The following is a 16,183-nucleotide window of genomic DNA, read 5'->3' as shown; positions in this document are numbered from 1 at the left end:
CGGATTGTCTCGGGGATCAATGACAGTATCTACACCTACACTTCCACAGGCCACGTCCAGGGATCCTCTTAGCATGGCACATTTTTCTATGCAAAGATGGACAGAATGAGGAGAAATGCAGGGCTTCTGTTTTTGAGAAATGCTATATGAATGAGGGAAGAGTTTATGCACCCAGGAAAAGGGCAGCAATGTTTTCCACTGAGGAAATACAATAATGCCCAAAGATGACAACTGAGTTGGAGAAAAAGTTTTGTCCAATCACGCTGACTCCCCCACTTGCTGCCTAAGTCATCTTAGGCAAGTTGCTTTACTCTCTAAGCTTTGGTTTCCAAATCTATAAAATGGGGACTAACAACTTTCCTGCCTACCTCTGAGGTTACTGTGTGCATCTGGTTGGCTTCTGTCTGGTTTTGAAAGCAGCTCTATGAAAGTTATCATCAGAGAGGGCTGTTTTGTTAAGACAACTTGAAATCTGCATTCACAGTCTTTAAAGTTCAGTTCCGATTGTGTCCTAGGTGTAAAGTGAGAAAGTAAGTGAGCTAGAAGGAGAATAAAAGGCAATCGGCAACAAAGCTGCCAGCGCTTAGGCCTCAGCCAGCCACTCTCTTCCCTCACCAATCCCCCCCACTTCTCTTCACACCACTGTTGGGGAACTCAAGCCCTTTACACCCTTTGGTCACTCAGTGGGCTGTGAGACAGCTGCTGCCCAGGGCCCGGTTCAGCCTGCTCCCTCCCAACTCAAAGTCCAGCCCAGGCCTAGGGACCAGGCAAGATCCAGGGCCCAGATCAAAGTGTCCTTGTTACTGCTGGAGCAGTCACCTCTCGACGCAGGCTATACATTATAATCTGGGGAGCTTTAAAATGCCAGTGCCTGGGCCCCAATTAAATCATGACCAATTAAATTAGACTCTCTAGGGATAGAGTTAGTTTTTATGCTTTTGAGAGCTCTCCAGGTGATTCGAAAGCACAGCCAGGGTCAAGAACCGCTGCCCTAAACAGACACGACCAGCTAAAAAGCCACAGCATAGGTCTTTAGGAGGATTCTAGCTGGAGGCGATACTCAGGCCCGTTCTCATCACTGGCCTGCGTTTTCTCCGGGCCCAATGAACAGTGATCTGAACGCATGTGGTAGGACAGGAGAGGGCACATCTGTGGGTGTTTGTGAAGGTAATTTATTCAAAGCTTACTTACTCCATGAGGCAGCTTTCAACAAACATGTTGGTTTCCTTTCCCTTACTTAGTTGCCTATTTGGAAAGGTGTCTCCGCTGTGGCCCTCACTGCAGGATGGGTGTCTCCAGCGTGATCTCTCTCACCTTCAGTGAACCCAGAAGGTAGCGCCAGTGTTCAGAGGGGTAAAGAAAGACCTGGGAGGCAGCTGTCTATGTGACAACCCAAGTTCCGAAGGTGGGCTCTGAGGCCAAGCTGGTAGCCAAAGTAGGCAGAGGGGCCGCCTACCACTCCAGGTCCTGCTGCTGCACCTGGGAAATGCCAGGTTCTGGCAAACAGCTTCTCAGATCATTTCTCTTGGTTGATGCAAGTCTCAGTTCCTCTGCCCACCCCCACTCTTAGAGAGGGACCCCGCTTGAGGAGGAGATGTTGGCCTTCCAGCAGAGGGCTCATATCTCAGTTGGCCCCAAGTGCTCATGACCAGCTCCTTTCACCCTCCCATAAGGTTACACTAAGGGGCCTTGGCCACGAGAAGAGTGCCCACCCAGCCCCAAGGTGGTGTCTCATTTGAATCTGCACAAAGGGGTCCTCGAGCTTGGTAGTGACCCTGGCATAGGTGCTGCAACAGGTGACCACCTGGCTATGCCACCTCTCTCTCTGGGGGACTGAAGGAGAGGGGTCTTCACAAGGGCCGGTACTAAGAGCTGTCATGGATGCCACGACTGCCAAGCCTTCCCCTCCTGACCTTGAAGCGGACATTCAGGGGGGTCTACCATGCACTGTCCTCTGGGAGGTCAGGTGCACCCATCATCTCTCCTGCTCCTGCTGCTCTTAGCTGGAATCACAACTTTAACTAGATTGTTCCAGGGGAGGGAGGGAGAGGGAGGAAGGGAGACTGAGACCAAAATAGCTCTCATCCCACATTCCAACCCTCGCAGGAGGGGAGCCACAGCAAGGGCTGCCGATGTCAAGCGGCTGAGCTTGACAGTGCTGGACGCTGACCAGCCTCTGGCTTGTTAGGTCAGAACTCGGGGCCCCTGCTGCACCTGTTCGGATGCAATCCTTGGTCTCTCATCTGGAGCTACGGCAGGATGCCAAGGCCCTGGGCCCACGTGAGCAGCACTTTTGGAGCCTCCCCATCACAAGTGGGGCACCACCGAGGCAAATGGCCCAGGAGAATACACTACTGTGGGACTGGGTGGCAACAAAATGAAGACATCAAATCTTCTTGCTAGCCAGTAGCAGGTTCACACATGCAGCCCTCCCTCCTTAACACTCCATATCCATGTCACGGCCACAGGGCCACAGGGATTCTCAACCAGAGACAATTTTACCCTCCCCCCGGCCCCAGGAGCCCTTTGGCAATGTCAGGAGACATTTTTGGTCTTCACAACTGGGGGAGGATGCTGCTAGCATCTGCCAAGTAGAAGCCAGGGATGCTGCTAAACATCCTACCGTGCAAAGGACACCTCCCACAATAAAAGAAAGGCTGACTCCAGACCTGAAGTGCGAGACCAGGAGAGGCACTTTCCTTCCACCTTACCTGGGGGCCTCAAGTACCTCCAGGCATCCCCAGCCCACCTTGGGGATGTCCTGAGGAGTGAGGTGAAGGATGGATACAGTGTTCACTGGAGGTCCCTTGTCTTTGCACACTGTGGACCCCTTGCAGGGTCAGCCAAGGGGAGGTGACAGTTCTCGTTTTTGGAGTTTTTATAAATAAATACGGAAGTGACACAAGGAACCCTCCACTGTGTTCCCACACACAAACACAGACTGTGGCCTGAGCTCTAGTATGCAGCTGTAAATAGAGGAGGGTCATGAGGGCCCTGTGGCTAACCCAGACCTCTGGCTTGCTGGGGCTGCTTGACAATTTGGGTCCAAGGTTGGCCCAGCCTGTGGTCTCCTAGGCAAGCACTTGATGTAGCAGAGCCAAAGCAGGCAGCTGACATTCCTGCTTGGCCCAGGGCTTCCTTGTGAAAGCGAAGGTCAAAGCTGTCACGTGCTCTGCCGCAGCGGCTCCATTAGCTTTCTTGCCCTCAGGGGATCCTGTCCCAGGTGCTCTGACAAGGTCATGGTGACAAGGAAAGACAGGTGTTTTAATAATCCACGTGCTACTCCATCACTTCCAGTCTGGAGCCTGGAGGCAAGAGATGCCAGCCTAACCGGTCTGGGGCAGATGGAACCGCTCTCCACTGTGGTATGGGTGGAAAGAATATTGGATTGAAGGTCAGGACAACTACATTCTGGCCTTAGCTCCACTAGGAACTTGTCGGGTGACCTTGGGCAAGCCAGTACCTCTGTCTAAGTTGCAGTTTCCCCATCTTCTCATGGCCACTCACCAAAATCTAGACCCGGAACAGAAGTACGTGTAATTGGCAGTGGCTGGTTCGGTAGAGAGGGGAGCCTCTCCTGCACGTTCTCTTCTGGGAGACTCAAGAGAGGACCCTCTGTAGGGACCAAGAACAAACCCATCTTTCCCTCCCAATCCAGCTCTCCTGAGTTCCTGCCTCCAAAGGCACCAAACATCGAGGCTTAAACCTCCAGTCAGCCTGGTCCGTCCTCTCTCCGCTTGTGTATTTAGCCACCAACTCCTATCAATTTTTCCATCCAATGGTCACGGTTTCCCAGGCCCAACCATGCCCTAGACTCTCATGCCTGGATTACTTCAGCCCTGTAAGTTCCCAGCCTCCAGGCTCTCCTTTCAACAGGTCATCCTGCTAGCTTCTTCTCCCAAGAGCCCAGCTCTGACCTGGCCACTCTCCTACTCTGCAACCTAATGGGCTCCCCACTGCCCACTGCCCAGGGCAGACGTCAGACTGTTTTCCACCTCCACACTCTAGACCCAGCCTGGCTTGAAGCTGCAAATTCCTATTACTCCTCAAGATGGAGGTCAAACACCACCTCCCATGAAGCCTTCGTTCCCTGACCTCTCACCAACCCCCTACCACCCAATGGTTTAGTTAAATTAAGTGGCCCCCAGAGCATTTCCCATACCTTCTTGGCAGCACATAACCCTGTCTCCCCCATTCAACTGGAGCTACACCGCACTGGGGTCCTTTAGGTCTCAGTATCCCCACTGCTGTGTGGTATGGGCTACTGAATATTCTTGCAACACCTAGATAAGAAGTCCTGCTTCCCAACTCAACAGGGTGAAGACCTCTGACTGCACCCCCTCCTCTGGTATCCCCGTAATGAGGACACAGAACTGAGCACACACCTGCGACCCAGCAGACTGGCTGACTGGCAACCCACCTTGCCCCAGGGCAGAAACCACACGGCCAGGAACCAAGACCCAGAGATGTGAGAAGGGAAAATGAACTCTGCCTGAGGGTGGAGGCATTCTGGCCTCAAGGAGCACTTAGTTCTCCCATGCCAAGCTCCCGTGAGGGCATCCAAGCTCACTTGAGAGCAGGGCTATGTGCCATCTCCTGCTTCCTTCTCCTGGCCTGCAAAGTCTTGGTGCTCGCCTGTTTTGACCCTGGGCCACCACATCTACATCCCACCCCCACTTCCTAGTCCTACTTCCCTTTCCTTTGGCTGAGGCCAAATATAAACTCCCGTGCAGGAAATGCCTTGGAGGAGCCTGGCCCCACCCTGAGATCCAGAGAAAATTGTCTCTGACAGAAAGGAAATGGGCTTGAGGGAAGTAGCCTCCTCAGGTGGGGCCTGCTCTCCCTCTGGAAGCCAGCAGACACAAGCCCGCCGCGGAGCCCCACAGCAGCCAAAGGGAGGGCCAGGACGAGGAGCACAAAGGAGAGGGTCGGGGCAGGGGTGATGACAGGCATGCTCAGGCCATGATGGGGTGAAGGGAAGGAGAACCCAAAACAGTGGTCTAATGGCTGTGTTAAGACCTCAGAGCATAGAGGTTCTGGGGTACAGTGAGTGGGAAGAGTAACAGGCTAACGATCTGAAGACTTGGCTTTTAGCCCTGGCTCTGCTACTTCTCAGCTGTGGCTGTGATCATTATTGACAACAATATTTATGATACTAAATGTAATTATTAAGAATAATTCATAATAGACACTAATATTTACTGAGCACTTACTATGTGCCAGACCCTGGGCTAAGGACCTTACACAGATCATACTGTATAAGACAACTTCTCTATGCCTCAGTCTCCTCATCTGTCAAATAGCGTTACGATCATAGTACCGACAACATGAGGTATTTGCAAGTATAAAATGAGATAATAATAATAACAGCCAAAGGGTACAAGTCATCATTATGTCCCAGGCATTACTTTAGGTACTTTTTAGATGATTTATGTTACTGAATCTTCACAACAACCCTGTGAGGTAAATGCTCTGACAATATCTCTATTTGACCAATGAGAAAACTGAGGCCCACAGCTATCAGGTAATTTGCCCAAGATCAGCAGTGAAGAAGTGGTGGGCCAAGATGTACATCTAGGCAGTCTGGCTCCAGAGTCAGAGCCACTAAGTTAGAATCCTCCTCATTAAATAGGAGAAATCGCCTAGGCTATAGACACAAAAAACATATACCAGGGCTTTTGCAGCATGAACCCTTAACCTGAAGTAAGTTCAGAGTAGTGGAGAAAGCACCTAATCATCCCATATCTCTTTGGTCTCCACAACAGCCTTGTCCAAAGCAGGCCTGCCACACAAATGGGGAAACTAAGGCTATGGAAAGGCCAAGTGGCTTCTACTGGACTACAGATGGAGCCAGGAGCCTGCCTAAATACCCACCGCCCTCCTGTTGATCTGTTCCCATGTCAGCCTCCCCAGGCTCTCCCCTCCAAATCCACTCCCCCTTGGTTTTGTACTTATTCAACCACTACTACCTGAGCACATACTCCACACCAGGCCCTATGGTAGGCACCAAGGTCTGAAAACTGAACAAATGTTGAACTCTCCTGGAGTACTTGGCCAGAGCTGCTACCACACCCATCCTTCTCAAGGAGGCAGAGGCTAAGATGGAATGTCCTTTGAAGCACCCCCTGGAGCTTGTTTGGAGGCAAGTAACAGAGAATGAGCTCGAAAGCAATGGAGCTGGCAACTGGTACAGCCTGAGGGAAGGACGCCTGCAGCACCCAAGAGCCCTGAGGTGGGAACATTGTGGGGAGGACTAGAGTTTCCAGACAAAAGCCCACCACACACATACCCAATTTTAGCATGGGCCACACCAGCTGGAGGGCTCACAAAAGTGAATCCAGACAGCCTCCCGCCTGCCCCTAACCTTCTAAATAATGCAACCTGGTTGTGGAGATAGCTCATTAAAATGTCTCTTCTCCCCTGATGCCACCCAGCAGCCTGCTCTGTGCCCTCAGTGCTGGAAAGTGCTAACGAGGCAGGCCTGCTGCTGACATCGGAACAACCCCCAAATCCCTCCTGCACACACTCCCCCACCCCAGTGAAGCTCTGCTTTAGAGCATGGATACCCAGCCCTCAGTGTTTTCTTTGCTCTCCATCTGTCCACCTCGGGGGTCTGGGAGCAGGCAAGGGCCTGGGGACTGTCACTGCAACAGCAGTGACTGATTGCTGGTGGGTGCGGGGAGCAGTCAGGGGTAGAAGGGAGACCCAAGCTTCAGGTCGTGCCTCCCAGCCAGGCATGTGGGAAAGGGAAGGGGGAAGCATGACACAGTCACTAAGGGTGTGGGTGGTGGACTCAGACTGCCTGTGTCCTGATCCCAGCTCCATCATTCCCGAGCTGCTGGAGTGACCTTGAGGAAGTTCTTCTTTTAACCTCTCCTTGCCTCGGTTTCTTCATACATAAAATGGGGGTGACGACAGCAGTACCTACTTTGCTGAATTGTCATGGGAGCTAAGTAAATTCAAATGTGTGAAAAATTGAGAAGAGTTCACTATTATTCTTGGTGTTATCATCATTACTACAGCCTCTTGCAGTGTCATAAATGCCACTAAGGAGGCCAGAGGAAGGGAACCCTGTAGGCAGGCATGGCCAGGAAGAGCTTTTCGGGAGGAGGTGGAATCTGAAGTGACAGAAAAGTCCAGACCTATGCCCAGGAGGTGGCAGGTTTGTGCACAGCATGTCCCCAGGTCAGTGAGAAACAGTAAAGTGACAAGGTGGCAGAAAGTACTACTAAAAAACAATAACAGTGAGAGTACTACTTATATTATTGGATTTCATATTCAGCAACCCATGAGGTAAGTACATATCTCCATTTTATAGCTGACAAAATGGAGGCTCACAGAGATTACGTAATTTGCCCAAAGTCACCCAATGCTGCATTATACCAGAGTCCCCAGTCTTCACCATGACACTCTCCTGCCCCAGGCTCCGTGTGTACACTTCGGGGGGTGTTTTGCTTCGGCTCCACTCTGGCCACTTTCCCACATGCCCCTCTTTGTTGTTACCATTTAGAAGGCCCTACTCAGGTGAGGGCGGCTCAGACCAGATGTTTGGGGCAAGGTGCTTCCCAAGCTCGCTGCCCCTGTCCCTCCTGACTTGACTTCAGCCTGGAGCAGAAAAGCTGGCTGCAAGTGCCTATCTCACACCTCAGACAGGCCTGCCTTTGGCCAGTCCAGATAAAGGACAGGAAATCCTCGGGCACCTCCCCTGGAGGTCACTCCCTCTACCATGGGAACAGAGTTGCAGCTTGGGCAGAGGTTCCTCTGTGGTGGGGAAGCTGCCAAGTCAGCCCCAGCCGCCCTGGCTGCCGAGTGTGGTTTGGGGGAAACAGGGAGGGCTGAGCGTCAGAGACCTGGGTTCCAAATCCTCCCTCCCTGGAGACTGTGTCCTTCCTCTCTCTGGGCCTCAGGTGGGGATCAGCCAGGATCGCACTGGGGGGATCACACTGTCTATCTGACTGGGCTCCTCTGAGAACAGAATGGGATCATGGAACTGAAAGTGCCTTGGAAACTTTAAAGAAGTGGGAGGACGTGTCAATGTCATCGTCATCAACTGCTAGAGGCGTGGCTGAGTTGGTGTTTCTCCCCGTCTGATTCACCCTTCTAGGCCCCACTGTGGGCATGGCTCAGACTCATTTCCAGCTTCGATGCTCCTTAAAATATCCCCTTCCTCCACCCCCCGACCAGCTCAAGAGGCAAAAGCAAGTCACAGAAAAGCGGGCTATACGGGCACCCCACACACAGTACAATGCAGTCGGCCCATCCCAGTGAGCACCTCCTCCCCTCAGGCTTGCCCTCTGCTGTGGGAGCACTGAGAAGAAGGCCCTACCCTCCCAGGGCACCACAGTCATGGGAGCTGGCTGGACCGGAATGACAAACAAATCAGAGAGAACCGTATGAGGTGTTTGGACCCAGGACTCCTGGGGTTCAGAATCTACCTGAGATTCTGGAGTCAACCAGGAAAAGGTAATGGAGAAGTCTTCTGGAAAAGTTCAGGCTACAGAAAAACAGAGAGACTGAGGAACTTCCAGAGCCCCATTTCGTGCCCCAGAGCCACAAAGGGTAGCGTGTGCAAAGGACAGTAATGAGGCTGGGAAGGGGACTGGTCCCTGGTCCCCTGAGGGTCACTTGGAGGAGCTGAGGCTGTTTGGCCTGGGGAAAACACAGGGGAACTTGGGCTCTGTCCTCAGACACCTACAGATCAGAGAGAACAGATAGGATCTAAGTGGTCCCGGGGGCAGAGCTGGGACTCAGGGGTAAAAGCCATAGGGAGACAGAGATCAGCTCAACATCAGAAAAAACTTTTGGAGATTACAGGGATGTAAGCAACCACCTTGAAACATTGCACTCCCAGTTATTGAAGATGGGTGACAGGAGCTGCACAAGTACTTGGAGGGGGAAGACCCGAGCTTCAGAAAGAGAGTCAGACCCACTGCCCTCTAAAGGTTCTTCTTCCCCAAGCTCTGTCTGCTTCCCACCTCTGGGGTATTGTGGGAGAAGCATAAAGGTGACTGGAGCTGGCTAGGCCCTCGGCTGATTCCCACAGAGACCTGGGATCTCAGGAGCACCTTGGGCTGGTACTACCCAGGGGGAGCAGGTCACTCATTAACTTGTGGCTGAATGGGTCAGAGGGTGGCCACCTGAGACAGATGGAAACATGAGGAGGGGCGAGAGAGCAAACTGCACAAAAGCCCATGCTCAAGGAAAACCCAAGCTCTGGCAGCTCAAGGCCCCAGCAGCCCTAACTGACGAGCCGGCTAAGAGTATTTAGTGATTGGCCCTGGCAGAATTTGAAGCCAGCTCACCTTTGCCTTGTGGATAAGAAAATGCTCTTGACTGGAAACGCATACTCTCATGGCTAAAAGGAAGCCTGGGAGACCACTGAGTCCATGCCATGGGCCCTGCATTTTAAAGATCTAGGTCCAGAGAAAGCAAATGTCTTCTCTGAAGTCACTCATGGAGAGGTAGCTATAGAGAGACACAACCAGAAGCCAGGTTTCCTGACCCTATCGTAGGCCCACAGGGTTCACTAAATGTTGTTTCCTTCCCGTCTCACTGAAACTGCAGAAAGCTTCTTGTGGTCTAGAGCTTTCTAAATTGGACCTGGGTCCTAGCTTGACCCTTCCCAACTCCCACTGCTTGTCAAGATACAGGTTCTCTGAGGAAGGTCTCCTCCTCCACTATGGAGGTCTCAGGCCTCATGTCCCAACCTGGTGTGAAGGGACCTACAGTGGACTGAAAACACACACACACAGCTCCACCCCAAAACCCAGTAATGGCAAACCCTTTGGGTGGGCATTTCTTGCTCTTTTAGACTTTCAGATTGAGATGAGGGAGTCAGCTGCTCCTGGAAACACCCCAACCCCCTTATGACTCCGATGCCTAAAAAAACCCCAAAAAACTCCTACCCCACTGTCCATCTGAATCCCTATTAACTCAACTCCCTGCCCCTCTCTGTAATACCACCCAAGTTGCATATGTGTCCTTCAAGCAATGTGAATGACTACTTCTGTTTGCTCAAGTGAAAACAGAGGAGCAGAAGTTTAATTGGCCCCAGAAGTTCCCATGACTGAATGTTCATTAATGTCCCCTTGGGGGAAGGTAAGGGCTCAGAAATGGGGTCCCTTTAAGGCCTGGGGTGGACAAAGAGTTAGTTAATGGCCATCCCTAGAGGTGACTTTCCAAAGTGGTTATTATGTGGCTCAATCATTAACCAAGCAGTGACAGGACCCCAGGCTTGTTGGAAAGGAGCCACTCCTTTCCCAAGGACAGCCCAAGAGCAGGAGACTCTGGGGCAGCAAGGCCTGGATGAGGGAAGCTCTCTCTCAGCTCCACACAGGGGTGGAGGAAGGCTGGCCCGGATATGGAGGAAGTCAGCACACCCTTACTGGAGTGGGAGGGAAAAGCGAGACAGTGAGGGTTTTTATCATGAATGAGAGAGGAAGCTCCAAGCTGGGTCATGGTGATTAGATGACAAGCTGGGAAAGACGCTCATCCTGAATGCATCCTGTTTTGCTCTGAAATGGAACTGGCCTCAGGGGCCAGGGGCAGGGGAGGGGCCAGGAGGCAAGCAGCCTCCCAGGAATTCTCCCAGGCCTGCCGACCTCAAGATCCTGGGTGGCCCTGGAACTGGGGAGGCCAGCAAGAGAGTCAGAACTCTCATTTACTACTAGAGAACCAAAGCACGCATGTACTTTCCACAAGAAGCCTCCACAAGTCAGCCTTGGGAGCCCGAGCCCCAGAGCCAGAGCTTCAGAGATGGCAGCAGGCACTGTAAAACAAGGGGATAGGGCTCCATAATCCCTCCAGCTCAGACCTTTCCTGGGCCTCTCTTTCAAGGTTCAGCTCAAATGTCACTGCCTCTGTCAGTCCCTTCCCCTCAGTCAAAAGCCACTGCTCCCTGGTCAGGCCTCCCAGGGCAAAATATCCTCCTTAACAATTGGAAATATGAACACTGTTAGGATACTTGATGATATTAAGGGACTGTTTTAAAGTGTGATAGTGGTGCAGTGTCTATCATTTAAGTCCCTATCACATATATATATAATATATACATATATATTATATATATATGACTATTTATAGATAAATCAAAAGGTGTCTGGGATTCATGTCAAAATAACAAGAAAGAGAATGAAGTAGATGAAGGCATATACAGGGAAGGATTGGCCATGGGCTAACGGCTGTTGAAGGTGGGTGACAAGCACATGGGACCTTATTACATTAATCATCTCTACTTTTATGTATGTTCGAAATTCTCCATAATAATTTTTTAAAGCCCTCACTGAGGTAAAGACTTAGTGTGTCATGTATCATTCATGCCACTAACCCCCATCTACTAGATGGTAGGTTCCCTGAAGATGGGGGTTACACTTTGTGTCCTCCACAAGACCTAGTACCAAGAACTTAATGACTAATAATTTATATAGCACTTGGTAGTTCACCAAGCACTTAGCCATGGATCCTCTTGTTTAATCCAGTAAAGTGGAAAAAAACGGGGAAAAATTAAGAGTCTGAGAGATTGAGTGGAGCAGCAGAGCCTGGATTTAAACCTCCATGAGTCCTGCTCCCAGTCCCCAGTTCTTGGCCCCACACCATGCTGGACTCCTGAGGAACTTAACCTCCAGTTCTGCAGTCCCTGAGAGGTCTAGGGTAAATAGGGACAGCAACAGTGGGCATGCAAGTTCCCAAGGTGGCAGGCTGGGCAAGAGGAGACTCAACACACAAACACAGCACTTCAGACTGGTGACAAGGGCCCAGACTGGTGCCTCCTGTCCACTGATTCAAATTTACTAGGACCCGCTCCCCCTTAATATACACACATAAACCAAGGCCCCGGGTCACAGATGAATAAAGCTGTAATAAACACTTGACACCAATAACTGTGTTTCCAGCCCTGTGCTCAACTCCTCTGTTTAGGGTTGCAGGGTGGGGGAGTTCACACATCCCATCCTAGAGCCCTTGCATCTTTCAGATCCCCTATCTTTACTTTATCTGATAACAGCCTTCCAAAGGCCCAGGGCCATGACACTTCATCTTACCCAAACTGGGAGTCCAAGAAAAAAGTTCTCCTTATCCTATTCAAGCCAGAGGCAACTCCTTCTTCCAGTGAGAGACCCTATGCCCCACCTTCCCCAAGAAGGTGGAGGCACAGCCTGCCTTTGTTAAACCTGTCATCTGTTGAAACTGAACTTTCCAAGGCTGGAACAGGGAGCTCCAGGAGTCTCCGGGCAGAAAAGCACTGACTGCTGCCACAGCAGCCCCATTAAAGACTCAATCCTCTAAGAGAGGCCTTCCGGACTTTCTTGCTTTTGTGTTGCTGCTGTTATCCCTATACCCGGCTCCAGGGGTCCTCTGTTCCCTCTCCAATCTACAGCAATCCCGCTACTGGGCATATACCCTGAGAAAACCAAAATTCAAAAAGAGTCATGTACCAAAATGTTCATTGCAGCTCTATTTACAATAGCCCGGAGATGGAAACAACCTAAGTGCCCATCTCGGATGAATGGATAAAGGAGATGTGGCACATATATACAATGGAATATTACTCAGCCATAAAAAGAAACGAAATTGAGCTATTTGTAATGAGGTGGATAGACCTAGAGTGTGTCATACAGAGTGAAGTAAGTCAGAAAGAGAAAGACAAATACCGTATGCTAACACATATATATGGAATTTAAGAAGAGAAAAAAATGTCATGAAGAACCTAGGGGTAAGACAGGAATAAAGACACAGACCTACTGGAGAACGGACTTGAGGATAAGGGGAGGGGGAAGGGTGAGCTGTGACAGGGCGAGAGAGAGTCATGGACATATACACACTAACAAACGTAAGGTAGATAGCTAGTGGGAAGCAGCCGCATGGCACAGGGACATCGGCCCGGTGCTTTGTGACCGCCTGGAGGGGTTCGGATAGGGAGGGTGGGAGGGAGGGAGACACAAGAGGGAAGAGATATGGGAACATATGTATATGTATAACTGATTCACTTTGTTATAAAGCAGAAACTAACACACCATTGTAAAGCAATTATACCCCAATAAAGATGTTTAAAAAAAAAAGAATGGAATTTTTAAACCTCAAGAAGACAGAGAGTGTCAAAGTTTGGACTTCTCTGTGCCACTTCCTTCACTCCTCTGTACAAACTCAGGAAGTGTTGTCTTCTGTCTTCCCCGCAAGACTCATGCCACCCGCCCCCGCCCCAGGACTCACACAGGGTACACAGCCCTTTAGTGCAACTTCGGCCTCTTCTTGCCCTAAACACCTCCAGATATCATCTCCCTCTCCTCTCCAGATCAGGGAGAGGAGCTGCAGATGCACAGAGAGGTTTAGCATACTTCTCCAAGAACTGCTTACGGAGGGGAGAAAAGGCAAGCAAATAGGGGAAACCAGACTCTATCCATGTGGTGTTTTCTAACTACAGAGGTCCAGGGAATAGAAATTCCAAATCCCAAATCCAGAACATAGTTGGACAAAGGCCAAATCCTGGAAATGAGGACCAGCCCAGAATGTCCAGCAGTATGGTAGCTGTAGCTTTAGGGTGAAAGAATCCCCCACCCCTAAAACCATCATTCCCATCACATTCTTTTGGTTCACTCCATCAACCACTCAGAAACCACCTGCAGTCACCACCTTCTCTACGCCCTTGGGCTGCCTGCCCTCTCATTCCCCCGACAAGAACTGTCTCTCTTCTACTCCAGGAGGATGAAAGTGAAGGGAAAATTCAGAGAGCAGTAAGACAGACGGTGGGTGGGGACATCAACCCCTAGAGTGGGAGCAGGAACAGGTCCACAGTAGGAGTCAGGGTTTGAAAATAGCCCTGGGTGTGATTCATCACCGTCTCCTTCGGGGTCGGCAGACGTGGGTGCTCTGAGTGAGATGGAGACATGCCAGGGCCCTCCAGCCCAACCTCTGGGGCCCAGGGCTCTGCATTGGCCCCACAACTCCCCACCAGTCTGGCTGCTGTCCTGCTTGCCCTTCCCAACACCACTAGTTTTCCAGCTGGCTTAGCTGCATAATCACCACAAGGCTCTCCATCTGCAAAGCTCCTGTCGCCCCAAGCATCTCAGAAACAACCCTTTACCTGCCAGTTTAGGAGCCTGGACAAGTCACCAGATGTCAGGGTGGAAGAGACTGGCCCTTTAGATACCGAATTCCAGCCCACCACCCAAGGTGCAGTTGAAAACACTGTGGCCCACAGAAGTAGCATGACTCGCCTAAGGTCACATGAATTAGTGGCTGAGCCCTGGTTCCCTGAGTCGTAACTCAGTACTTTAAAGAGTTTGGGAGAAGAGAAATGGAGAGAACCTCAGACTATCTAATTGGGAAATCCCAAAAACTTCCACTAAAAGGCCTTTGCTCAGAGGTTCTCTAATCTAAACCCATTTTGGACTTCATGGGGAAACTGAGCCCTGGAAGAAGCGACTTATCCAAAGGTTTTCGCTTGATCCCCGCTGCCACCTCAATACCAGGAAAGTCCGGGCATTTCTCAGAAGGAAGGCAGTGGCCGAGGGGAAAGCCCATGCCGCCCAACCAGGGGTTTCCTGGAAATGCGCTCAAAGCAGAGGAAGGAGGAGAGGAAAGGAAAAGCGGCGTGACCCGACCGCAAAGCCCAAGCCCTGCCACCTCGCCCAGTTCCAGCCCGTCTCCGAAGCCCCTGAGCTACGGCTCCGGGCTCCAGTCAGGCCCGGGGGTAATGGGCGGACAGCCGCCTTCCACCACCCCACTCCCGAGGCTTCCTAGGGAGAAGCGCGGCTGGCGGGCTCCGGGGTTCCCCCAATTTCGGCGACAGCGGCCTCAAATCCTGGGGACGCAAATGGCTCGGCTCGCTCCCTCCGCGTCTCCCGTGGACGCCGCGCAGCCGAACCGCTAAGAGCGGGGGCCGGAGCGCGCCGGAGAGGTGAGGCGAGGAGAGGCGAGGCGAGAGAGCCCCGGCCCCCCGCCGGCCCCGACCTCCCCTGGCCGTCGCCCCAACTCCTACCTGGAGGCCGCGTCCGTCGCTTTGGGTTCGAGACCCCGACGCAGCTGCCAGCGGGCGGGAGGCACGCGCGGAGCCTGGGGTTGGGCGGGGGTAACGGTGCCAGCCAGAGGAGCAGCTGCCGCGGCTGCTTAGCTGTTGTCAAGCCGCGGCCACTCTCTGCGCAGGTGGGGAGGGAGCAGCGGCGAGTCGGGGGGCGGGGACGCCCCGCCCACCTACGGGACCTCCGACCAATGAGGGCGCAGTCCGGCCCACCGAACTCCCCAGAAAGCGGCCCAAATTGTGGTGGGCGGGGCTCTGCCTTCGAGTTCTTCCAATCCCCGCGCTGCTGCCACTTCCTCCGGTCACACCAATGCGGGGGGGCTGGGACAAGGCACAAGCCCAGGGCCAGCAACTAAGGGTGAAGGAACCGGGTGGCCGGGCACGCAGACTAATATCTATTGAGCTCTGTAAGTGACTGGCACCGTGGCGGGGGGGGGGGGGGGGGGGGGGGGGGGATTTAAATACTTACGCCATGTGCACGGGAAGGTTCAGTGGCTTGCTGAGGATAATTTACAGGGAGTTCAGAAGACACAACTTTGGTGAGATCTCCAATTAGTTGGGGCAACCAAGAGAACATTAGATATTTGAGAAGGAAGTTGCCATTCCCACCTTGTTCAGGCCTCAGCATTCTGCAACTCCCCCACTCTCTGTCCCGTGTCCAGACTCTACCTCTGCAGAGAAATGCACGGAAAACTTGGGGCGTTTGCATTAATCATAGTAGGAGAGGGCTCCCAAGAGTTGTGACAGCAAGTACCACCAGAAAGCCTGTTTAAATTCAGTAAGAAACCGAGTGTTAAGATTTGATTTCTCTCTTGCCTTTCCTCACAAGGGTCCAGCACAAGTTCACATTTTGATTTCATTGTTGACTTGGGGACTCCTATTAGCCAGGGATGGAAATACCCAAGACCCCATGCCATCCAATCACCATCCTCCACATTTACAAATACAGAAACTAAGAAGAGATGACTCACTCAAGTTTCCCCAGCAAATCCATGTCAGTAACAATACCTGCACACCGGTGTTCTAACAGATGGGAGATTTCATACCTAACAGATGGGAGAAACGAAGCTGAGATTCCTAGAAAGCAGGGACTGCATCCAACTTGTTGCCTAGGGTACCCAACACTGAGGAGAGCAAAAATTAATGTTTCTTAGGACTACAACTTTCTTA

At 51.8% G+C, this 16,183-nt stretch overlaps 1 protein-coding gene across 9 annotated transcripts in view; it reads right to left on the bottom strand.

Annotated features, from left to right (window-relative positions):
• STARD8 (StAR related lipid transfer domain containing 8) overlaps positions 1-16,183 on the bottom strand; it is a 75,594-nt gene that overhangs the window by 17,464 nt on the left and 41,947 nt on the right. For 2 of the 9 annotated variants that reach the window (XM_073799022.1, XM_073799024.1), the window contains exons 1-2: positions 14,975-15,113; positions 369-511 (exon numbers count right to left, since the gene is read on the bottom strand). The exons of 4 other annotated variants lie outside the window; for them this stretch is intronic. In XM_073799022.1, the coding sequence (XP_073655123.1) occupies positions 369-438 (70 nt within the window). In that variant the 5' untranslated portion in view covers positions 439-511; positions 14,975-15,113. Of the gene's footprint in view, positions 1-368; positions 512-14,974; positions 15,151-16,183 lie in introns of those variants that run through there. 3 more of the 9 variants (XM_073799025.1, XM_073799026.1, XM_073799023.1) reach the window with 2 other exon arrangements.

This window comes from Tursiops truncatus, chromosome X (assembly GCF_011762595.2).
Source record: "Tursiops truncatus isolate mTurTru1 chromosome X, mTurTru1.mat.Y, whole genome shotgun sequence".
In the NCBI taxonomy this organism is placed as follows: Eukaryota; Metazoa; Chordata; class Mammalia; order Artiodactyla; family Delphinidae; genus Tursiops; species Tursiops truncatus.
This window is presented reverse-complemented; position numbering and strand designations above follow the sequence as displayed.